Source organism: Tenrec ecaudatus, chromosome 12, assembly GCF_050624435.1.
Source record: "Tenrec ecaudatus isolate mTenEca1 chromosome 12, mTenEca1.hap1, whole genome shotgun sequence".
In the NCBI taxonomy this organism is placed as follows: Eukaryota; Metazoa; Chordata; class Mammalia; order Afrosoricida; family Tenrecidae; genus Tenrec; species Tenrec ecaudatus.
The window spans coordinates 139299468-139325331 of NC_134541.1; the positions used below are offsets into that span (position 1 = coordinate 139299468).

Genomic DNA, 25864 nt, shown 5'->3' on the forward strand with positions numbered 1-25864 from the left:
ACTCCTTGCTGCAGAGGGAGTTGGTTATGACTCACAGTGGCCTTGAAGGACAGGGTGGGTACAAGCTCCTTGGCTGGCTTTTGCAGGAGCAGACACTCCCGTCTTTCTCCCTCGGGGAGGTAGGTGGGTTTGAACCACTGACCTTGAGGTTTCCAGCCCAATGCATAACCCACTCTGCCACCAGGGCTCCTTCATACTGACCTAAGAATCCCCCTGCCCACTGAAGAATCTCAGGGACATTTGTTGAAATGCAGATTCTGACTCAGACAGGCACTTTCTCAGCAGGGGTCAAGCACCTGGAAAGAACTGGCTCAAAACCCTGATCCAAGGTTAGTCACCTGGGGCCTTACCATCCCGTTGCTCCCGTTCAAGGAGTCCTGCTGGACAGGGAGCTAGGAATCTGGCTGCTAAGCACAAGGTTGGCGGTTCAAACCTACCAGCTGGCCCTCGAGAGAAAGATGAGGCTGCTGCTCTAGTGAAGGTTACAGTTGCCAGGAGGTGGAGCCCAGCGATGGCAGTGGGCTTGTTTGGACCTGGAGAATCCTCTGGGTCACATCCGAAGCAAGTGTCAATGCTAACAAAAGACTGAGTGGCATCCCACATCTCCACCGGCAGGAATCCCGGCAAGACCAGAAGAGCAGGCTGCATCCTGCTTCGGGGTCTGCTGGGGCCCCTGGCAGAGCAATTGCAAAATGGGTGCTGGCCGGAGAGGCCCATGAGGGGAGCCCAGGGCAGCTCCCCTTAGGCCAGGCTCTGCGTCTTCACAAACTCCCAGCGAGTTCCCGGAATCACCTGGAGCCCCAGGCGTCAAGGTGAGCCTTCTCTGGCTTTTCTGATATCAGACCTGCCTGGGGGGAGGGGGGGTTGCTTAAAGCCAGCTCTCTGGACCCCACTTTGTGGGGAACAGAAAAGCCGGGTCTACTCAGGTCCTCTGGTGTCTTCTCAGCCGGGCACAGGTGACACATCAACTGTCCCTGCCTCGCCCAAGGTGCAGTGACACCCATGTGCAATCTCCCACACTGCCCCAGGGACCCAGGAGGGCCGGGTGCCCTGAGAGCAGGCTTCACAAAATCCCTGGGGCAAAGGCCTTGACCTTTCCATTTCAATTTTCCACCTGCACCCCCGCCCCTCACCCTGTACCATGCCGACGGGTCCCTGTGCCCCTGAGAACACGAACACCTCACTCACTCCCCACGGCGGGTGCTCAGCCCACAAGCTGGGGCCCTCTGCTCCAGACCCTCTGCACAGCCCTGCTCTACAGCGGGATGGGGAACGTGCTGCCAGACCAGCCCACAGCAGAGGCCTCCCCCAGAGAGGCAGTTCCAGGAAACCCACTCCAGAAAACCACATGCACGGCCATCGAGCCCACCTGCCTCACAGCCACCCTGCAAGACAGGGTAGGACCGCCCTGGGGTTTCCGGACAGTCACTCTTTGTGGGAATACGAAGCCTCATCTCTCTCCTGGGGAGCAGCTAGCGGTTTCAAACTGCTGATAATAGCCCACTGAGCCACCGGGGCTCCGCCACCATCACATGAGGGATGAGTGGACTAAATGTCTAGCCAGTATGGCTTGAGAATGCTGTCATAAAAGATCCAAATGGCCCTTTGTCCTTGGTTAAACTAAACGTTTAACCAGTGTGGCAGGAGATGGTGTCATAAATAGCCCAAAGGCCCTGCCCGCCCCCCTGCTCCTGGAGAGGGGCCCCCTGCTTGGTTAAAAGTAGTTGTCCTTAGTGGCCTGGTCAGTTCCAACCCAGAGGAACTCTCTGCACAACAGAATGCCACCCTGCCCAGTCCCGGGCCACCCCACATCGTTCCTATGGCAGAGCGGAGGGCCAGTGACCAAGAGGGGGGCCCTCGTGGGATGGACTGCCACAGGGCTTCCACAATGGGCATCGGCATGGGAGAACTTGGGAGGACGGTGCAGGGCCGGGAGGGGCTTTCTTCTGTTGTGCACAGGGTCCCTCTGGGTCAGAATGGACTCCACGGTACCTAACAATGACGGCGACCCTTGCTCTAAAAAGTCACCACTGGCCTCAATAGTCCTGGACCAGGAGCCTCAGCCTCCTCGCCTGGGAGCTTGTTAAGAAACCCGCCGCCGCCTCCAACTTTATGTGCATACGAATCACCCCTGTAGCTTGTCAAGGTGCCAGGTGTGATTCAGTCCTTCCAGGACGGAACCCAAGATTCTTCCTCCCTAACAAGCTCCCGAGATGATGCTGACCACACTGGTCCAAGGACCACACTTTGCACCTGGCCCGGCAAATCTGCAACCTTGCCTGTATGTTAATATCACCTGGGGACTGGGGGCCTTTTTAAAAAGTGCTGATCCATCGCACATGACTTTAATGGCCATCGCGGAATCGCCACGAGCCACGGTTAATTCAAGGGCAAAGGGATTAAGAGGAAGGCTCGTGGCGACACACTTCATTTGTTCTTTCTACTTTGTTACCTTCCTTGCTCCGGGAAGGCTGCTGCCAGCTCTCCGGGCCGGTAAGTCATGGGCGCTGTGCGCTTTGTTCCTAGTGTTTCATCATCTGGATGCTCCACCTTCCGACCCGGCCAGGCAGCGCGGCCTTTCCCACTTCTTTCTCTCCCCTTCTCGTCTGGCCCATTCCAAGGTCTATTTCCAAACCCAGAGCACACGCTCAGCGCCCACACCCTTGCTAGCTCTGTATTCTGTGAGAGAACTGTGAAAAGGCATGCCCACGCACAGTCACCGTCCGGGGTCGCCTTGCCAGTGCGCTGCATCCCTCTTGAATACACAGGAAGGCACGAGACAGCTCGGTGAAGTGCGATCTTCCCCATCCTCTCAGGGTCTCCTTCTTTATTTACCCCGGGGAGACCTGACTTCACCCTGCGGTTCTCTGGCTTCACCCCACGCACAGACTGGTCCTCGTGGTGAGACAGACGATGCCACGGCAAGAGGGGCCGGGGCCGAATGGAATGGCTGCATTTGAACGACGGTGCTGCCGGGGAATCTTAGATGGGCCACGGCTGCCGGAGGAACCAACAGACCCGTCTTAGATGAAGTGCAGTCGGCGTGCTCCGTGGAAGGGAGGCGGTGAGGCTGCATCTCACGTGCTTGGGACGTGTGACTGGGAGGGACCGGCCCTGGAGAAGGACATTCTATGTGGCAAAGTCATCGAAAGAGGAAGACCCTCAACGAGATGGATGGATGCCCCTGTGGCAACAATGGGCTCCAACTCAGTGATGGTTACGGTGGGGCGGGGCTGGTACGGGTCGGGGCAGGGCTTGGTTCTGTTGTTCATGGGGCCAGTGTGAGTCTGAACTGACTCATGTGACCTGACCACAATGAGGATTCATGCTGAGTCTTACTGAACACTATCCCACAGACTGACCACTGTCCCACTGACTGACCACTATCCCACAGACTGACCACTGTCCCACTGACTGACCACTATCTCACTGACTGATCACTGTCCCACCGACTGACCACTGTCCCATTGACTGACCACTATCCCAATGACTGACCACTATCCCACTGACTGACCACTATCCCACTGGCTGACCACTGTATCACTGATTGACCACTGTCCCACGCCTGTCAGCACACTCACGCACACATAAAGTTATATCATTAATGTTTAAGAAACGTCCTATGATGTTAAAACTTTAAATGTCCTAAGAGAGCTCTGGGTTGGTGATCCACGGACACGATGCCTGATAATTAGGAACACATGGGCATCCAATACGCTACATGTTGACAGGTCTTTTTGGTGTGAGAGGTGAGCAGGAAACATGGCTCTCTGGGTGAGCTGAAGGAGCCCCGTTCTTTAACGCTCCCTTTGTGTATTCACAGGCACCCAACGAGGCGGGCAGCCATCACCTGTTTGTTTTCCTCCGAGCACTGGCAGGCACCTTACTTCCACAATGGAGCGAATGGGACCAGGAGAAGTGTTGTTCTGCCGAAGTCACTCAATTCTCGACACCACCCTGATTGCAGGGCCCAGGCGCGCCTAGTCATCTACCCTCCGGTGGTGTTTTTAATGATCTATCGGCTGACAACTTGATTAGACCCTCCTTCGATTTGGCCAGGAGCGAAGGACTGCAAGGCTCATGACTTTGGAGCCTCTTTCCTGGTGCCTTTTGCTCTCAACGCGGAGCCCAGGTTGAAAGGAGCCCCTGTCTGGTGAGCAGAGGGTTTTAAAAACCAAGTGAGACTGGGGGCGGTGGGGGGTGGTTTGAAAAGGGGGCCTTTTCCTTCTGGAAGGTGGCAGAAGAGCCTCCAGGAAAGGAAGAGGGGACCAGAATCTACTTCCCTCTCTGGGACATCGTGTCAGGTGACCCTGTTTGGGGCGTGGATGCCTGCTGGTCTCCTCCACGCAGTCCTGACAGAGCGATTCCCCTGGGGCAAAGGAACTCTGAGTTTTCAACATGCCAGGGGACAGTGAGTGCATGGTCCCGCAGGAGGAACGCTCAGAGCAGGAGGGTGACAATGGCCCTAAGATTCAATGCATGCCATCAATGCCACAGGATTGCCCGTCTAGAAACTGGAGTCGGTGCATGTCCTGCGGGAATATTCTCAACAACAAGACAAATGAAAGATAACAACGAAGAAGACAATGAGAAGAAACCAGTGGTCCAAGGTTCCACCATCAGCGAGAGAAAGATGCCCACAGGGGAAGACCTGTCTGATGTCCCCACACGCCAACGGTGATCCACTCGTAAAGCTGCCAGCCTAGGGATCCTGGTGATCCACTCTTATAAAGATGGCCGCTGAGGGGTGGTTTCCTAGCTATCCCCATGGGGCCTTTCTACCCGGTTCTCCCGGCCAGGCCTGAGTCAGCATCGATCAAAACAGCAAGGTGAACATTCCCATTCATCCAAAGCTTCCCTTTTTCCAAGTCCCTTACCTGCCTGAAAAGGTGGGTTTGGTAAAGCTAAGCTTGGGTCTTCACCACTGTCATCATTCAAATGCAACTGTCCTCCCCCCGCCCCGCCTCCCTCGCTCTGTCCCGGTTCCCCATGCATGTGACGCGGTTTCATGCCCGGGGCCTGGAGCGGGGGCTCCCTTGGCGATAGCGTTCCCTTTGAACACCGTAGAGAGGTCTCGGAGCGTCGTGCTTGGTAAATGTCTGGATGAAATACCAGATAGAACGCTGACATTTTTTAAAGGGGGATGATGAGAGGACTGCTGGTGAGTTGCCTTTCAATCATGACGACCTCACTCCCACTCCCATGCCAGGGCTTCCCAGGAAATGGGTTTGCGAGTCCAGAGAAGAATCTGGGGGTTAACAAAGGAGGTGATGCAGACCACAGGCTGGAGGAGCAAACCTGTGTAGAAGGCAGGCCAGACAGTGCAGCTCCTTAGAAGCGAGGAGGGCGAGACTTCATCCTGTATGCTTGGCCAGGTGTGTTAGTTATATAATCTATGGTCAGTTTGAGAGGATCACAAGTGAAGGGGTGGAGTCTAGCCTGTCAATCATTGTATAGCAATGATTGCATTTCTTCCTTGGAGGTAGGAGACTCTCGACTCACTCCCTGAGAGACTCTCTACTGACAAGGCACATGGAACCACATGCATTCCCTGAACTGGAGCCCCCTGCCAGCATTGAGATGCTCACACCGCCACTGGATCCACAAGACTTCCCTGTGATCTACCTGCATTCAGCATCATTGCATGTGTTGCCTGAGACTGAAGAGGAATTTACAGGCTGGTACCCGACATATGAGCTAATATTGGACTTACAGACTTGATCTGGACCAAGCTGGAATGTTTTCTCTATATTCAACTGCTCTTGTACACAAAGCTCGTTTATTACACACATGAGAGTCTATGAATTTGTTTCTCTAGTCCACCCAGACTAACACACCATGTCCTCAGAGGGGCCCAGACGCTGGAGAACATTACGCTGGGGAAAGTGGAAGGTGAGTGACAAAGAGGAAGGCCGTCCATCCCCGGAGGGACACAGCAGCTGCAGCAGTGGGTTCAAAAGCAACCACCAGGGTGAGGGCGGCTGAACCGCTAGGTCGACAGCGAGACGATGGAAATACTGCCCTTCCACTTCCAATCCTTCCCGATGCGGTAACGGAGTTCTGGCGGCTGCTAACACAAGGTCAGTACGTGGAACTCTGTCTCTGCAGCGGAAAGACCTGGACGCCTCCTTCCACAGCGACTACAGAAACCCAGTGGGGCAGCTGCGTCCAGCTGACCTGACGCCACCGACGACCGGCCCCATAGGGATCGGTCTTCTCTTTTTCTTAATTTTAATACATCATTTCCTGGGGCCCTTACAGCTCTTATGACCATCCATGCATCCAGGTGGCAGGCACAGTTGCACCTTCGTTGCCGGCATCCTTTCCCGTGGAGCATGGTGGTATCCGCAGGAGAGGCTGCTCTTTTCCAGGGCCGCCGAGACGGCAAAGCCTCCAAAGTGAGCTGATCGGCAGAGGTCACCTTCCCCATCGCGGGTCTGTGCCGAAGTCATTCCGCCTGATGAAGGTGATTTCAGAAGGCTCGCAGGGATGGCGAGGCAGTGGTTTGAAGCCCCTGAGCATCTCTGTGCTGGAAATTTCCCCAAATGAGAGCAAGGCTTCCTGTAATTGGAAGCTGTCTGAATTAATATCGCCACAGAGTGACATCTGGATGGGGAAATAGATCAGGGCGGGCGGGGATCGTTCGGGGAAGTACAGGGAGCAGGACAGCCAGGCATTGGACGCCAGTGGGGCAGACCTCAGGAAAGCACCACGTCCCTGACAAAGGAGGGAAAAGCCAACCTTCTGGCGCCGAAGGAAAGGGCTGTCTGTCCGGGTTGTCTCCTGTCTTCTGCGGCTCTTCATTCCTTCCCGAGGCGGGAACCAGAGAAGCCCCGGAGGGGTCGTGCTGACCGCTCCTGTTGCATGGGCCGTTCTCCCAGGTGTACGTTTGCATCCAGCTCCCCAGGCGAAATCGTGGCGGCCTCCCCACTGCCCCAATGACCCTGAGCGTGGACACCAAAGTGAACCGGAAGGGCTCCAGCCATACATCAAGGGCGGATGCAGGCCAAGCGGGGGCCTGACGTGTGCCCGAGGCTGGGCAGAGCGTGAGAGCCGAGAAGATCGGACGCGTCCGAATGATGGTGTGAGTGAAGAAGGCTGCCGGTCCCGTGGCCTGCTGGTAGCACACGTGGGACTGGTTCTCAGGAGGGATCCATCCCTGGAGAAGGGCATCTTGTCTAGAGTCCAAGAAGGCGAGCAAAATAAAAGGCAGACCTTCCAGGAGGTTAGGGGTGGACACAGTGGCTGCAACCAGGGACTGAAGCTAACAACTGGGAGGATGGAGCCAGGACCGAGTAAGGTCTTGTTCCTTTGTGCATCACCGGGTCCCTGCCAGTGGAAACGACAATGGTAACAGGCTGAGACCGTGTAAAATAATAGGCGTGGGCTCAGCAAGAAACCAAATCATCTGACTCCTGGCAGCCACTGTGCGACCTAAGGAGCCTGCTCCAAGAGGGGTCTTGGCCGCCATCTAGACCAAAGCAGACCGCCAGGCCTTTCTTCTGCACTGCAGCCGGATGGGTTTGATCCACCAGCTGTTTACAGCTCCTGGGACCTCAGTGTTGCCTAGTGGTCACATGCTGGACTGCTACCTGCAAGGTCAGCAGTTTGAAACCGCCAGTGGCGTCGCTGGAGAAAGACGAGGCTTTCAGCTCCTGCCGAGAGTTGTAGTCTCAGGGTGGCTCTACCCCATCCTATGGGGTCGTTAGGAGTCGGCATAGACTCCATGGCGGCGAGTCTCCTGTTTGTCTTTGCACGCTACATCAGCTGGATCTTCTTAGATAAGTACAATGGCCCTGGTCAGTCGGGGGCACAGTTCGCTCTACACTCTATGAGCTGATTTGCAAAGAACAGAGCAAGACGAAGCCATGAGAGGGGGAAACGATTTCATGCTAAAGAGAATCTTCCTGAAACCCACAGACGCAGAGAAGTATAGGCAGAATAATTAGCCCAAATAATCCAACATCACAGGTGGGCCATTGCTACAAAGTCACCAATTAGAGCATCCCATCAGGAGATACAGCTCTGAGGCCTGCTGTTTCTGAGGAGGCACCCTGGCAGGGCAATGGTGAAGGACTCAGGCGCTAACCAAAAGGGTGAGTGGTTTGAATCCACCCAGCTGCTTCTTGGTAGAACATGTCCTGTAATCTGTTCCCATAAATATGAGCGCCCATAGCGTGGTATGGGACAGTTCTACTCTGCTCGGTTGGGTCACTATGAGCCAGAATGGCTACATGGCGTGGGGGAAACAGCCAGGAAGAGAGTGTCTGTGGACAGATTCTCTTTGCGCATATCTAAGAAGCCTGGAAGAACTTCACAACCGTGGGCTGGAGATGAACCCCCGTCACACTTTCCTAAGTACAGTGACGCCCCACAATGTCCCCTGTAAGAATGCCCATTTTAAGGTGCTGCTTTTAAGCACGCAGTTGCTACTACACCCTTGGGTGTTCGCTGCTGGAAGGTCGTCTACCATCAAGAGCAATCAGACCCCCCACCCTAAGTAGGGCCCAACCAGACTGCCCACCCTAAGTAGGGCCCAATCAGAACCCCCCCATCCTCTAAGTAGGGCCCATTCCCTTCTGAAAAGGATCAAAGACTGTTTCCCTGGAGATGAGCTCAGGGACATTTCAGGTCAAACCAGCTCAGAGATGACCAAGGTTAAGCCTCCTCTGACCTCTAGAACCCACCCATCTTGTTACCATGTAACTTCCTGCCACGTGTACGCTTCCAGTACTGCCCCTTCCTGTTGTGTGTGCTCCCGAGCACATCCCCTTCCTGTCACGTGTTTGCATGCCTGGGATTTTATAAGCCTGGGAAGCAATACAATCGCACACACTCTGGTCCCAGATGCCACGGAGGAGGTGACCACGTGCACATCTCTGCTGTTTCTTTAATTCACCTTCAACAACCTAACCGCTCCCCTAGGACCCACTGGGCTGGGGAGGCTGGTCCCTACAATGGCACCCAACAAAAACCTTCTGTCTGATGTAAATTCTTTTGTGTTTTTTAACATCCCTGGAAGAGTGGAAGTCCAACACCCTGTGGACTTGGTGCTGGCCGTTTTTAAAAATAATTTTATTGGGAGCTCTTACAGATAGTATAATAATCCATAATCAACGAGATCAAGCATAATTATGCAATTACTACCACCATCATTTTTGAAACATTTTCTTTCTTCTTGAACGCTGATATCAGTTCTCCTTTATCCCCTTCCTCCGCCATTCTACCCCCCAGGAACCCTCATTCTGATGTTACAGATAGTCATAACTATTATTACTATTGACATCTCCTATGCCACCTACTGCATCCGCCCCTACAATTCTGCTATCCGTCCCCTTGAGTGTACTGGGCTTCAGACCTGTGCCGCGGCATGGTGGTGGCTGTTGTGTACGTCCAGCCCTGCCTCCTAGCCACTCGGTGTGAAACAGGAAGACACACTGCCCAGTCCTGCACCAGCCTCACGATGGTAGTTGTGGGAGAGCCCATCTCCTGGAAGGGGGGCACTCACCTCCCACTACCCCCCCTTCACCAAGCACGACGTCCTTTTCAAGGGGCTAGACCCCCGACGACATGCCCACGGCGTGGGAGCTGAAGTCTCCACACCCTCTCTTCTAAGAAGCATGCTGGCTACACCTTTGCCGAGACAAGGTCATTTGTTCTGGCAGACCAGGGGACTTTCAACATTCTTTACCAACACCGGAATACAAAGACACCCATTCTCCGCGGCCCCTTGGAAGCCGTCAAAAATGACACGGAATGCATAAAGACCGATACCTGGGCATTGCTGAGCCAAAATGGACTGGCACCTGCCATGTTGAGATCGCTCACCACACGGATTATTATGGTGGTTTTTACAAGATACGTTGCCTGGCATTTTTAAATCGGGACTTCACATTCTCAGGCACCTGATAAAGATCTACAATTCCCATCACCATCTGTAATTGCCCTCTATAGTCACGGAAAGAACATGCTTTATAGTGGCCTGTGTAAAACGTTATGACACAGTAGGGAACGTGAGGGTGAACTATTCCCAAAAGGCAGCCAATGGCTGGGCCGCAGACTCACGGCAACCAGAGTGGCAACAATGGGGCAGCGTAAGTCAGCCCAGTGAGGGAGGTGGGAGTGCCCAGAGGCAGACACAATCTGCCCTCACCCCTGGTCTTGAAATGAAACGAAGGTAGCCAGCCCCATGTGCTTGTGGCCTCATTGGCAAACTGGAAACAGTGTTCATCTCGTAGGGTGTTTTAAAAGAAGCACCGGATGCCATGTAGCTTTTAGGGCTATATCACTTGCAGGACACACGGAAGGCTGTTATTATAACAGACTGTGATGTGTTTTCACACGATACAGGGAAAAGACATGGGAGAAAGACCGGGCTTTTTATTCCTATAAAGCATTAGTTTCAGAAACCAACCGGGGTGGGGTGGGGTGGTGGGTTTCTGTCCTGTCCTACAGGGTGACTTGGGGGTCCACGCCGCCTCGATGGCAGAGTTTGGTTTTGGGGGGAGTTTCCGCTTGACTTAGAAGACAGGTCCAGTCTTCTCATGTTTACAGTGCCAACTTGGCCTCGGAGCTATCACGGATAGTGGCCCGCCCTCAGCACAGAGGCCAGCTTATTACCAAAGGGGTCAACTCCTCTCTAAGGGTGTCCCCCAAAGAAAACGATATATACTGCTAGGCAGCATAACACTGATTCCGACTTAAAAGTAGCCCCATGCAAACAACGAAACAGGGCCTTCGCCAGTGAGACTTTCTGTCCCGCAAAGAATGAGTCTCAGAAACCCACAAGGGCAGTTCTAGGCAGTCGTATAGGGTGGCTGTGAGTCAGAGTCAACTGGGTGGCAGTGAGCTATGAAAAGATCATTGATTCTAAGGGCTAAGGTAGAAAGCAAAGGTTCTGAGACTGATGAGGGCAACAAATGTACAAATGTGCTTGACACAATAGATAGATGGATGGATTGTGATAAGAGTTGTACGAGCCCCCAGTAAAATGATTTTAAATATGAAGAAAAGGCCACTGAGGCCAACAAAGCTGATAACTGGCCAGCCTGGAGGTCAGTGTTTGGAAAGGTCCGTCTTCACTCTCCTGTACAAAGAAGGTGCAAAGGTTGGGGGCGGGGCTCGTTTTGTTGATTTGTTAGGAGAGGGACAGAAAAGGGGGTGTATCGTTAACTACTGAGGACATTTTTCATTTCTCTTTCTCACAAAAACATACTCACCATCCTGTCCCGTGGCCTCGCTTTGACCCAACAGGCCCCTTGGCCAAGCCCAGGTCTGAAGCGTTGGCTCCTGCAGCACCACCTCCTGGTCTTTCCCAACAGGGTTTCTAATGGGAACAGACCAGCATGTTGACAATGTGAGTGACTCCCCATGGCAACCAGGATGGAGAGATTATGGGCTGGCGTCTCGGAAGCGGAGGCTCAAGAGAAATGTGGAGAGCTTCACAGCCCTGGGGGTGCAGGAGTTACAACTCAGGCTCTGATCCACATGGGCAGTAGTTCAAAACCACCAGCAGCTCCGTGGGAGAAAGACTGGGCTTTCTACTCCCGTAAACAGTAACTGTCTCAGAAACCCACAGGGGGAGCTAGGAGGCAGCATCAACTCCACGACGGTGAATTTGGAGTTTTTCATAAGGCTGCCATCTTTGAGTGGGGCACTGCCATGTTGGATGGGGTGATGCTGTTTCAAATCCCTACTTTAAGGTTACAGAAATCTGCCTTCACTTTGTGATGACTGATCCAGCCCCAACTCACAACAAATCCTCCCTCAAAGTCACCTTCCACTGCTACACAGACAGCGTTTCAATTGCTGACAAAGCTTTGAGCCTTTTCTTCTACTAAGTCAACACCTGTATGTACTTGTCTGATGGACAAGATGAGGAACAGTCTTGTTCCTAATCTGGGGATGGCCTGTGTTTGTTTAGGATTCCCCAGGCTAGACGTGTAATTGGTGTCATTTCCAGTCTGCAGAATGATGACAAGGGAAAAACCAGCCTTCCACGCCCTCTTTCATTGAGCCCTTTAAACATGCCCTGTCTTTTCATATCAATTATAGTGGCGGAGAAATCAACACGCTTCAACAAATGGAACAGCCACATTGGCGAGGCGCAGGGAGGGAGACACCAACGGCACGAGCTAAGTCTTAATAAGCACCCGGCCACTCTCAATGTGTGACACACTGAGAAATGTTACTTTTACACGCTTCGCCGAAATCATCTTAAACTCCCCATTGGTGAACCTCGCGCATGGGGCTCTTAGCAGAGCTCAGACACATGAACACAGGGTGAACAGTGAGCTCGCTGCCCTGGTGGTGGTGGTGGTGGTGATGGTGATGGTGGTGGTGATGGTGGTGGTGGTGGTGGTGGTGATGATGGTTGTGGTGATGGTGGTGGTGATGGTGGTGGTGGTGATGGTGGTGGTGGTGGTGGTGGAGGCAGTGGTGGTGATTGGGGCTCAGTGCCCTCAAGTCAGTCCCAACTCCTACCCATCACATAACAAATCCAACCATGAAAAATCCAACCACGTGCACAACAGAACACGGTCTTGCCTGCTCCTGTGCCAGCCCCATAGCCGTTGGTCTGCTCGAGTCGCTTACTGTAGGGCGTGCCAACACTTCCCACGGAGGTAAATGTTATCAGGGTTATCTCTAGCCCCAGCCCTCCTAATGGCCACAATTAAAGGACCCTTCTGCTGAAAGGCTACATACAATCACCTAACTCCATCAGTTTCACAAGAGGACAGAGAGAGCAGTGGTTTGCACAAATGATTGAAGTTGCACTTCATGGAAGAGTTTGCACACGCTCGGATTAGGGAAAGCACTGCTGAACGAAGACGTGTTCCCTGAAACAATTCCACCCTTGGATAATTGGGAGAAGGGAGTGGGTGTGGTTTTCCCCACATCCTCCGACACCCCCCCTCTCCGAGCCGAGGCACAGCAGCAGGAGACACCGCTCAGTGCTGAGGCACCGTCACAATCATGCCTGCATTTGACTGTGGCTAGAGCCACCGTGCCCAGCCTTCCTCCTTTCTGCTGACCCTCTACTTGACCACGCATGAAGTCCTTCTCCAGGAACTGGGCTATCCTGGTAACGCAGCCAAATATGAGAGACGGAGTCTCACCATTCTCACTTCTAAGGAGCACTCTGGCTGTGCTTCTTCCAAGACAGATCTGCTCCTTCTTCGGAGAGCCCATGGGACGTACGGTAATGCTTTCACCAGCACCAGGATTCAAAGGCGCCAGTCCTCTTTGGTCACTGCCCAGTTGTCATGCCAACGAGGCAAGTGAAAACACTCGGCCTTGGGGCAGGCACATCTTAGGGCGCAAGGGGACATCCGTGCTTTGAAGCAGGTTTAGGAGGTCTTGGGCAGCAAACGTGTCCATGGCCCCTTGCCCTTGATTTCTTGACTTCTGTTGGCATGAGGGCTGTATAACAGAGTGTGTACAGCAGGATCCCTGCAACTTCCATCTGTTCTCCCCCGTTCACCATGACATGTGCGCTTGATGGTCCAGTTGGGAGCCAGTGGCTAGGCTGGTTCAAAGGAATAGGAGGGATCCAGTGGGTCAGCTGTGCACGGTTGGTGACGTCTTTCACGTGCTGGCTTACACTACGGTTGTAGCTCACTCACTGGGCAGTATCCCCCCACCCCCCAGTGTTTGCTCTTATTGCCTGGGGATGCTGGGGGGCAAATAACTGGGCCTATCCATCTTTCAAACCGAGGGTGACAGATGTCGACTGCGTTGCTGATGGCAGTCGCCTTGGCCACTGCGCAGGGCATGGTTGTGATGCCCCTCTGTAAGGGATGCCTCCAGTCTCGGCTCCTACCACCCCTGCAAGCCTGTGCTCCTGTTGGCTGGGCCTCCTCACCCAGACGGGCCTCACTGGGGCTCTGCCAGGCTGTTGGACTCCGGTGGCCTTTACACAGTCAGTTTTAAATCTTAAGTTAGATGTGTGCTTCTTTCATGAAAATCAGGTTGTTGTACTGAAGTCGGTTCCAACCCACGGCTCCTGGCTACGCACCACAGAAGGACAACTGCCCGGAGGGTCCTGCGGGATCCGCACAACTCTTCCTGTGTCTGTGCCCACTCATCTCGAGGGTCTTCCTCTCCGCCGGTCCCCTCTAGCAAGCATGATGTCCTGCTCCAGGACTGCTCCCCCTCGACAGCATGGGCAAAGCGTGTGAGATGGGGTCGTGCCATCCTGGCCTCCAAGGCGCACTGGGGCTGTCTTTCCGCCAAGACAGACAGGCCTGTCCTTTTAGCACGCCGAGTCTCACAGCGCCAAGCAAACCTGCTGTCGCGATCCTTCCCCAGCACCGTCATTCAAATGCTACAGGCACCCTTCAGTCTTCCTTCCTCAGTGTCCACGTCACAGGCACAGGCGTGGCTTGGGCCAGACGCACCTTCCTCCTCAACGGAACACCCGTGCTTCTCAAGATGCCAAGCAGGTCTCGTGCAGCAGAATCGCCTACACCTCCCCAACATCGCAAACCCCGCTGCTGGCACGAGCCCTTCAGTGGTGTTGATTCCATTATCCGGATCCTTCCCCTGTCACCCCACCTCCATAGACAGGAGCATGGTGTTCCCTGAACGGAAAGCCCCCTTTCCCCTCCCTCCCATTCCTAACTCCGACTCCGAAGCCTCGCTGCCATTTGGACTCAGGCACAGACCCTTCAGGTAGAACACCTCTGTGGGCTTTGGAGACCGGTCACTCTGCAGGAGACAGCCTCGTCTTCCTCCTGTAGCGCCGCTGGTGGGTTCGAACCACTGACCTTGCGGTCGCTAGCTCCATGCATAGCCCACTGCACTACCAGAGATCCCACCCTGTGCCCAGTCACACTGATCATCTTCAGTGTCTGAGTCAGTGCTTGTTCCTGAAGAGTGAGAACGTGCACTGTGGGTCCTTTAGGGACCGACTTGATTTGCTCAGCGTGAAGTTCTCCGGGTGCACCCATGACGTACCAGCGGTGGAAACTGACGTCATTCCTCCTTAGTCCCTCCTTCACCCCCCCTTGATGTGGAGCACCTGTCTGGGTGTACGCAGTCGTCTGTTAATGGGCATGGGGTTCCACACTTGGGCGAGTGCACACAGGGCTGCGGCATGGCGTCCAGTTGGACCTTGTCTACGTAGAGAAGGCTGGATCCTCTGAGGCCCTTGGGGAGAAGACTCGCTACTCAAGGACCCTCCAGCAGGAAGGCGGACCTGACCTACTGACCCGAGGGCAGCTACTTCCCTCGAGGATCCACCATCTCTTTGGGCTGCCCTCTCATGGGTACACTCTACTCCCAAAGTGTGTCTCGACACCTCCAGCTCCTGCCATTCCATTCTGGACACCAAACCCAGAGCCATCCAGTGGAGTGGGCCTCCACTCAAGTACTCCCTCAATGCAAGAACACTTTGTTCTAACAATCTGGCATTCTGTGACGCTCACCCTGCCAACACAATTGATGAAGTCTAAGAGGGTGCATAAGCAGATGTGGTGAAGAAAGCTGATGGTGCCCGGCTATCAAAAGATATAGCACCTGGGGTCTTAAAGGCTTGAAGGTAAACAAGCGACCATCTAGCTCAGAAGCAACAAAGCCCACATGGAAGAAGCACACCAGCCTGTGCGATCACAAGGTGTCAAAGGGATCAGGTATCAGGCATCATCAGAACAAAAAATCTTATCATTGTGAATGAGGGAGGGAGTGAGGAGTGGAGACCCAAAGCCCATTTGTAGGCTACAGGACATCCCCTTACAGAAGGGTCTTGGGGAAGAGAAGAGCCAGTCAGGCTGTGATATAGCAACGATGAAACACATAACATTCCTCTAGTTCCTAAATGCTTCCCCCATCCCCCAATATCATGATCCCAATTCTACCTTAAAAATCCAGCTAGATCAGAGGATGTACATTGGTACAGATATGAACAGGAAACACAGGGAATCTAGGACAGGTTAACCCCTCAGGACCAATGAGAGTAGAGATACTGGGAGGGTAAGGGGAAGGTGGGGTAGAAAGGCGGAACCAATCACAATGATCTACATATAACCCCCTCCCTAGGGGATGGACAACAGAAAAGTCGGTGAAGGGAGACATCAGACAGTGTAAAACATAACAAAATACTAATAATTTATACATTATCAAGGGTTTGTGAGAGGGAGGGTGTGGGAGGGAGGGGGGAAATGAGCCGATACCAAGGGCTCAAGTAGAAAGCAAATGTTTTGAGAATGATGATGGCAACAAATGTACAAATGTGCTTGACACAGTGGATGCATGCAGGGATTATGATAAGAGTTGTATGAGCCCCAATAAAATGATTACAAAAAGGATTTTTCTCTTCGATTAGGTTATTGCTCCAATTACTATTAGCACTCAATTAATCAAACTGAATCAGTGCATCACCAATTTAGATGAATAAACCAAAATTGAAGTTCACCAAGGCCATCGAGTCCATACTGACTCACAGTGACCCTGGAGGACGGAGGAGAACTGCTCCCGTCCCTTTCTGAGACGGTCACTCTGTGCGGGAGCAGAAAGCCCGGGCAATCTCCTGAGGGGCAGCTGGTGGTTTCGAACTGCTGAACTTGCAGTTAGCCGCCTGAGAGCAGACATGAAAACAATCACTAGAAATGCATCCCTCAGGGAAGGGGATGAGCAGGGCTCACTCGACTTCTGATGGCGCTTTTCTGTGTGACACGTATGACTGCTGTGTGGCACATGGCACTGTTGCATGTATGCTCACCACCAAGTTCCATTCTTAGAAAACATGTTGATGGGAGGAAGGCAGGATGGGGTAGGAAAGAAGGAGGAATGGAAATGGGGCGCACAGGGAGGAGTGGGGAGTCCGGATGCCTTGTGGGGCTGGCCACCAGGGTCACTGTCAAAGGATGGACGCATCCTTGACTGGAAAGCCAATATGCTCAAAGGTCACTCAAAAGATAACATTTGAGCAATGTTGCCATTACTCAAATGTAAATGCAAAATTACATTACAAATATAAAAGTAAATGTTGTCATTTTTAAGTGGATGAGAAAGAAGAGAATTTGGGTACAGAAATAAAAAACCCAAGCCAAACGTCTCACTGCCACCAAGTCGATTCTGACTCACGGTGACCCTGTAGGACGGGTCAGGGGCATCCCTGTGGTCCCCGAGACTGTCAGTCTTTCCAGGGGCAGGAAGCCTTATCTGTCTCCCACGGATCCGCTGGTATTTTCAAAGTGCTGGCCTTGCAGGTGGGAAACTGAGGACTAGAAGAGAGTGTTTGGGGACAAATTCTCTATGCTCATGATCGAGGAAGCCTGGGAGCCTTCACATTTGTGAGTTGGCTAAGAGTCCCGGTCCCACTCTCCTAATTCACAACCACCCACAGCCTCCTCCCACATAGTGCCACTTTCCGGATACCACTCACAAGTGCATGCTGATTACGATCTGCGGCAGGTTTCCATGGGAGCAGACGTGCTGCTCAGGGGACACTCACTGCCCTCTACCTGGTAGGTTAGGCCGTCAATGATCTCAGGGACCTCTGGGTTCAAGATACTGCCCGCCTTCTTATGTAGGTAGGTGTCTGTGGTTGGTGGGGAAGGATAGTGGGGGGCGGCTTGCATGCCCGCATACTATGTAAGGTGGTGAAAGAATACATTCGCTCTCTCTCCTTCTCAGACAGAGCTACATGGAGGAGGTGAGCACCCCAAACCTTCTGTCTGTTTATTGCTTCCCTTCAATTACACAACTGTACCTTAGGACCCATCCAGTGGTGGGCGGTTCCCACATGCAGGCAGTCCAGCGCCAAACCCACTGTGTTACCAGGATTCCTCACCAAAATACACAGGAGCTTCATGGAGTCTCTGGGGAAAGACTCATTTTTGAGCCTCCCCCGCGACCCAGCCAACCCCGAGTACAGCTCAGTTCTTTCACCTCACTCAACCCCCCACAGTAATTTACCAGTCAGAAGAGACGAGTCTTGGTTCCAATATCACACCAAACCCACTGCCATCGAGTCCCTTCCGGCCCCCACTGACCCTTCACATCTCTAGAGAAGTGGCCAGTCTCATCTTCTCTCTGAGGAGCAGCAGGGGGGGTTGAACTGTTGATGGTGGATCCCCACAGGCAGAGGCTGGATGGATGACACTGCCCTTAGAAAGAAGCCTCCTTGGTATGGGGATAGGCCAGGCCTCAGGATGCTTCCCTGTGGGCATGGCCTTCTCAGGAGGATTCTGGGAAATTCCTCTCTTTCTCCCCAGAGGGGACCACACTCTCTCTACCTCACCTTCCTGTTTTGGAGGAGGCACACTCAGGGCGCGGGAGGGGGGCCACATGGAGAGCCACGTCAGCACTGAGATGCTTCCCTGGGCACTGGATCCACAAGACTTGCACCCACAGGCCTGTGATCATCCTGTGTTCGGCATCATTGCACGTGCTGCGTGAGCCAGAAGAGGGATTTATGGACTGTGATTGGACGCATGGGCTATTATCAGACTTAGGGACTTGATCTGGACTGGGCTGGGCTGTTTCTCAATATACAATTGCTCTTGGATATCAAGGTTTCTCTCACACACGAGTGTCTCTGGGTTAGTTTCTCCAGGCAGCCCGGCCTCACACACATGGTCTCAAGCTTGACTGTGGTCATGGAGACCGCACAACGGTGGTGTACAATGGGGAACGTCTGGTCTGGGGCAGCGTGGGGTGGGGCGGGGGCACAGTGCACAGGAAGGCAGCACCCACTGGACAGCAGTCGGCAACAGCAACATGCATAGATCAGGGCTGGATGCTCAAGGCTTGGGTGCTGATGGAGGGAGTGCCTGCATGCTAAGCATTCCAGACCAACCTGTCCGTAATCTGTGCCTGCCCATCAGCGGTTCTGGGAGTCCAGGAGTGGGGGAGCAGAGGGACATGCAACTCATTCCATGATCAACCCTGCTGCCCAGAGGCTCCATGTGGGTAAACATGACTAAACTCATGACCATGAAACACGCTTCTCATTTGCTTCTGGTATTTCAGACGCCCAGATACACGTGAACGCCGGACAACGAATGAGGAAGCCTGGAGAAGATACTCCGACAGCACTGAGCATAAAGCCCCCTCCAGAGCAGACAGACAGACAGGGAGCTCCAGAGCAGACAGGCAGGCACGTCTGCCGACAGACAGACAGGAATCTCCAGAGAAGACAGACATGTCTGCTGACAGACAGACAGGGATCTCCGGCGAATGTCTGTGGAGGGGCCACATGGGTGTAGTGATGGACGCAGCTTCCTTGGGAAACAACTGATTTATGGATGGAAGTTGGGAGGGACGGACGGATGGAGATGGGAAACACAGGGAGGAAGTGGGGCGAGTCCCATTGGGCAAGGGGAATGGCGGCCAGCCTCACGAATCCTTGAGGAAAAGCAGTCTACTTGGCCGGCCACCTTCCAGGCTCCTGGAGTGAGGATGCATTGGGACTTGATCTCAGGGACTTGTCATCTGCTAGTCCAGCAGTTCTTAACCCGGGGGTGGGATGATCTTCTCACAGGGGTCACTCGATTTATCACAGTAGCAAAATTGTAGTTACGAAGTAGCGATGACAATAGTTTTATGGTTGGGGTAGGGGGTCACCACCACACAAGGAACTGTATGAAGAAGGTTGGGAACCACTGGGCTAGGCGGAGGGACCAGATCCTGGAGAAGGGCATCCTGTTTGACCAAATTGAGGGTCAGCGGAAAAGAGCAAGCCCCCAAGCGAAGAGGAACGGAGCCAGTGGCTGCCCCTGGGCTCCACCCTTGCCAGGACTGGGTGTGTGTGCAGGACTGGGCAATGTCTCCTTCAGTTGTGCATAAGGTCACTAGGGGTTGGGTGTGTCAGGATGGCGCCTCCCAACAATAACAATTGGGGGGCAGGAAGGTGCCCGCGCCCGCTTCCCCTCTACAGGACACAAAGACCAGCTTTCTATGAGTCCTGGTCCCAAGCTTCCCCTCCAGATTCCACTCCCGCCACTCACCTTGGCCGAATTAGCATCACAGCGGACAAGACAATGTGAAGTGCTTGGGAATGAAAGCCTGGGTTTGCAGCCTCCAGGAGAGGCTGTGCAGATGAGTGGGAATGAGATCCCACCTGCAAATGTGGCTTGAAGAGGAAACGGGGAAAATGAAAGACGTGTGAATGAAGAAAAAAGGGGGATAGGCTGTCGGTGGGGGAGGGCGGGAGGGGGCTGGGACCCCAACAGGCAAGCCAGCCAGGGGCAGGGCAGACACTTGTGTTTGCATCACGGGCACAGGAGCTCCTCACGGGACCGCCGCTGTGAGCACTGGGTCAGGGGAGAAGACAAGGTGCAGGCAGGGTGGACAGGGCATGCCAACAACGCTCACTGCCTGGCTGCCCCTCTCCCTCAAGTCTACTCACTGCCCAGCACCCTGTCCGTCTGCTTTGTTTTTAAAGAAGAAACTCTGGTTCTAGGAAGCCCCAGCCCCTGGGTAAAGCTTTAGAGTCCAGAGCCCTCTGACAGGCCTGGTGGTGAGCTCAGAACAGAATCCTCGACTGGGGCGCCGGTTCAGCCTCTTCAATTTCTCCTGCACATAACCTGCGGGAGCCGTTCATGAAACATTCATGCCCGCCGCTTCCTCGGGCCCACCTATGTCCTTCACATCTGCCGGACTCCCGTCACGGGCCAGCTTCAAAGTGCTGCTGTGAGCAGGAGGTGCCATGGCTGGAAGTCTTCTCTGCTTGATGAGACACCGAGAGCCGTGCAGGGCCGCCCTCCGGTTCTCTCCTCCGGCCACTGGCCAGCACGACACGTGAGGAGGGCAGACAGAGCAAGGCAGGCTTCGGCCCAACATGCAGGAGACAATGGTGGTCCTCGTCCCGAGCTGAATGCCCACTCTTGATCGCTTGACTGCATTGGTAAACACACTGCGCCCTCGTCAGCATGCCAGGCTTACTGGTCTAGGGAAGACTGCTGGGCCCCGAGAGGCCCAACAGTAGGGCGGTCCTGTGTCACCAGGTGGCTGAACTTACAACTGAACCACAGCCTGGTCTAGAAGGAGACCATGAGACAGTCACCCTGCGGGACACCCCACAGGCAGCTCAGAAGGCAGAAGGAGCAAGAGAGAAAGATGGGGGGGGGGGGCAATGGGAAACAGAGGGAGGATGCCGGAAGAGATCGGGACGCTGTGGGGAGAATCGTCGGTGGCATAAAACAGAATGCATCGGTGCTGCTGAACGGAGAGCCATTCAACCTGTTCCCCTTCACCCCAATCACAGTGATGAGGTTCCAGGGAGAGATGGAGAGATGGAAAGATGGAGAGAGAGAGAGAGAGACTCCTGGCGTCCTTTTCTGCGCGTTCACTCTCTCACCTACATCCAGAGATGCCGACTCGGAGCAACTGTGCAGGACAGGGGAGACTCGCCTCTGTGGGTTTCTGAGACAGTAACTCTTGACAGGAGTTGAAAATCCATTCTTTCTCCCAAGGAGCGGCTGGTGGTTTCAAACCTCTGACCTTGCAGTTAGCAGCCCAGCACTTAATCCACTGTGCCACCAGGGCTCCGGGCTACACATCATGGTGGTTCTATGGACTCCCAAGAACACAGTTGTTGGGACAAACCTGTGGGTCCCCCCAAAAGGAGCCCTGGAGGAGGGGTGAGTAAAGCATTGGGCCAGGTCAGTAGATCAAAACCACAAGCCTCCCCACCCCCCGAAGCAGAGAGATGAGGCTTTCTACCCCTGTACGGACGGAATCACAGCCTCAGAGCCCCTGGGGGCAGGTGTGCCGGCATCAACTCGAGGGCAGTGAGTGAGGTCCTTGTTGCGGGGGGACAGTGCGCGGTGACTCCTTCACAGTCTAGCCCTGCGGTCAGTCCACGCACACCCTCTCTGTCCACCCAGGAGGATCCATTTATTCCTACAACTAGAGACCAGAGGCAGGACCGTCCGGCAGGCTCCAAGTTTAAATGAGTTACAGGACAACCCTGTGAGAGCTTAGCCTCCAGGGCGCCCCGTCCCAGTAGGAGCCCTACACGGACATCCCCAACGTCAGTGCCCCTGAAGTGAGGGACGCACTGCCCTTGTCAGAGGCTAGCGGACAGTGGCATTCTCTTCACGCTGCAGAAAGGCAGGCTGGCACGGCCCCACACCTGCCCAGCCATCTTGGCTGGTGCGTTTTTGATGAATTGTACTTTGGAAAGAAAAGATAGAAAGGATGGAGGGAGGGAGGGAGGGAGGAGGAAGAGGTAGAGAAGGGAGGAAGGGCAGAGACAGAGAGTGGGCAGAAGGGATGAGAAGGGAGGGAGGGAGGGAGGGAGGGAGGGAGGGAGGGAGGGAGGGAGGGAAGGAGGGAGGGAAGGAAGCTAGGTAGGTGCTGTAGTCCAGACTCTGGGTAGAAGCACGTACAAGTATCTAATCTCACAGGAAGCCGTGGGGTGGCAGGCCCTTCCTGTACCTCCCAGGACGCTGGGGTTAGGTCTGCTCAGAGCCACAGCCAGGGCCCGGGGCGGAGGGGGCGGGGTGCGCGGGGGCACACAGGATACTGGGAGCTGTCTGCAGAATGATCAAGAGTTTCGCTCCTCTGGAGCAATGCCTAATTGGGCGCCATTTAACATTCCGCTAAATCCAGCATGTCAACAGTAAGGCTCGCCCACGGATTAGAATAAGGCCATTCTCTCAGCCGCCCGATATATATATTTAACATTCTACCTGGCACTAGCAGAAAGTCAAGAATCTATAAGAGGATAAAGCACAGGCTTTCTCCTCATATTTGAAATACACAGCTTCCACCAGCCTCCTTCCATCACCATTTACACGTCCTGCCAGGTGCCAATGCAAAGCTGGGGAGAGTGAGGGGTGCCGGTGCAAGGTGGACGATTATAATATTTATGAGCAGCTTCCAATCACGTGTCTGGTTGGAAGAGAAAGTGAAATGATCGAAAACCCATTTGGCGCGGTTCTCCAATTACCCAAAGCCACGCGCCACGTTCCTTGGCGGGGTGTAAATTCATTGTGCCGGCTTGCGTTTTCCACTGGCCTTTGCAGGATAGAAACGTACCTCTGCGAGTTATCACCCCGTGAGGTTACTGAGCATCACATTAACCAGGATAGAGATGAGGCTTTCTACCCCTGTATGAGTGCCCACCGCACTCCCTCCCCCAAGCCCCACAACAGACCAATGCCAATATCCCCATGGCTGACTCAGAATCCCACCCCTCAGACCTGCTCTTAATCTGCCGTTTCTACTGTAGCCTGGGGCTTTCCGACCAGACAGAAGACACGGGCACTGGCGGTGAAAGCTCCCGGAGAGTCCCCACCAACTATCTCATAATACAATTTCCATTCCTGGTATTCACTTGGGGGTGGGGAGACCTGGTTAAGTCCTGCTCACGTCTCCTTTGGGTTCTGGACTGAGGCCAGGGGGTGCTGAAAGAATATGGCCCAAGAGCTGGCTCGCCAGCCTCCCGTGACTATCCATGGCACTGTCCCCAAGACTGCCCAGGCCACACAGTGGTCAACAGGTGTAAACATCCGCAGAACCACAGGCTCCTCCACGGTCAAGCAGTTCAATGCCACATCAGCAAACGGAACGGCCCTGGACTGCCATGGCTGTCGCCTCTTCCTCCACCAGCCAGGCAACCACAACAGAGACGCCAACACAACCTGCTGCGCCGGCGTCTTTCCGCGAGGCCTCCGCTACTAGACAAAAGTAGCACAAACTGGACGCATGCACACCAAGCCTCATGAGCCGAAACATTTCAGCATTTCTTTTTGGTTGCCACTGATACACAGTGATACGATGTTCTGGAAATGATGATGGCAACACAGGTTCAAATGCACTTCATATAATTCATGTATGGATTGTTATCAGAGCTGTAAGGGCCGCCAGTAAAATGATTATTAAAAAAGGACACATATTGATAGTATTCGGCACAAAGTGGTTTTTACCCAATCCCCACAACAAACACAACCTTGCATCCAGAAATATCGAGTCGCATCCATGTTTTCCGCAAATCATGTCCAAGAAAGCTACATCCCCAAACTCTGCTCACACATGCCTCTGCCCACAGACAGGTGAGACGTCCCACCAGGTTGCAACCAGGCATTCCGCCGATGCCCTTGCTTTCCGTGCAAGCGCGCGGACGCTCAGTATCAGTACTCACTGGCCACGCTCAGGTGGGTGAACGGGCTCGTCTTGTTCTCCCCGCTCCTCTCGTTGACCGCCTGGACATAGTACGAGCCGGCGTCACCCGGCCCCGTGGACAGGATCACCAGCTGGTTCTCCAGAGTGATGGCTCTGTGGGGACAAGCAGAGGGTGCGTCAGATTGGTTGCGGACTCGCACTGTCTGTAGAGTCGTGCCCTCGGCTCTAAGAGAGAGGGGAGAGTTTAGCAAGAAACACACGAGAAGGACGGATTAACGCCTGAGCGGAACTTCAGACGATGGCGGTGGTGGGGCCACGGCTGGCCGCATTGAAACGGCCCCATCGGTACCCGCACCGACCCCTCCTGGTGGTGAGGAAGACGATGCTTGGAGAATTTGTACTTGGAGTTGGTTAAAACCCATCTCCTCTGGGGATTCCTATGAGACAAGTGGCAAGACCTCCCAGAAAAACTGTCCCTTGTCCCACATCCACCCAGGAGGGTGCTTTGGTTACACCAGGATCACTGTTCCTTCAGCCAGAGGGCTCAGACACCAAACCTTTGCTGGGGCTGGCAGGGTGTGGGGGGCAATGAATCTACTGCGGTAGATTTCTCCACCTTTGGCCGCCCCCTTACAGCCTCCACTTTGCCCACTTCAGACCAGCAGAGAGAAGGAGATTGTCCACCGAGGACCTTGCCGGCCTCCTCCCTTCGTCAGTGACCCCAAGATAGGGGGTCCTCACGCAGGCACCCCCCACGCCCTTGGAGCTCCCCTGCATAAATATGGAACTGTCTTCCAGAAGGTTCTTCTCTTACATCGCACTCCTAGTGCCACAAGGGTGTCTGCCACGGGGGGTGGGGGGAGGGGCACAAACACACGGGATGGTGAGCATGGCGCAGGACCCGGCAGGGGTCACCATGAGCTGGAAGTGACTGGGCAGCAATAACAGCAACAAAAGATCTCAAATACAAGCTCTCTTCAGAGGCAACAAGGACCCCTTGTGGAGTCGTGGTTAGGCGTTGGGCTGCAATCTGAATGGTCAGCAGTTCAAAACTACCAGTTGCTCCTCTCTCCGTGACTCCTGGTTCTAGGACTTTCCCATCACAGGGAACCTGGGATCCACAGGATGGGATTCTCTCCAGCTCTTCTTTCTTAGTGAGAGACGTGGCCTTCTAGTGCCGTCAGCAGTTACAGTCTCAGAATCCCACAGCAGGGGCACTGTGGGTCTGCACTGACTCGATGGCAGGGAGTTGGTGTTGGTTGTGTGGAGAGGACCAGACCCAGGTTCAGAGAAGGTACACTGGCTGCCCACAGTACCCGTCATGGATTGCACTGTGGCCCCTCACAGGTATGCATCCATTTGGCAGGGTCAGGGTCCTTGGCGACCTGGCAGTTAGAACGATCCCACGTGGCAGCTGTGCAATGATGTAATCAGCCTCCACGGTGGGATCTGATGGGATCAGCCTTGAATCTGCTGTGAGGGGGTTAGGGAGGGATGCAATGCCTTTACTCAAGTCACAGCCCTGAGGGGTGAAAGGGGGGGTTCCCGGGGGTGTGGCTGGCACCACCTTTTATTTTTCAAAAGGTCAGAAGAGGAAGCAGGTGAGAGGAATGGGCTACCATGAAGAACGAAGAGTCGGAAGAGAATCTCACCCTTTGGAGCGGGGTCCCATGTGATGGGAACCTCCCGGAACCAGGAGCCCCAGAGAGAGGAAGCCTTCCTGGAGGACAGGCCCTCTGATAGTAGACGCTCAGCCTCCCGACTGCTGGCCTCACAATCGGTGCTCGTG

The 25864-nt window shown here is 54.2% G+C and overlaps 1 protein-coding gene across 1 annotated transcript in view; it reads right to left on the bottom strand.

Moving 5' to 3' along the window:
• The window catches only part of SDK1 (sidekick cell adhesion molecule 1), a 504911-nt gene that overhangs the window by 294502 nt on the left and 184545 nt on the right, over nucleotides 1-25864 (bottom strand). The window contains exon 5 of the mRNA XM_075528195.1: nucleotides 24095-24228. Coding sequence (XP_075384310.1) covers nucleotides 24095-24228 — 134 coding nt within the window. The remainder of the gene's footprint in view (nucleotides 1-24094; nucleotides 24229-25864) is intronic.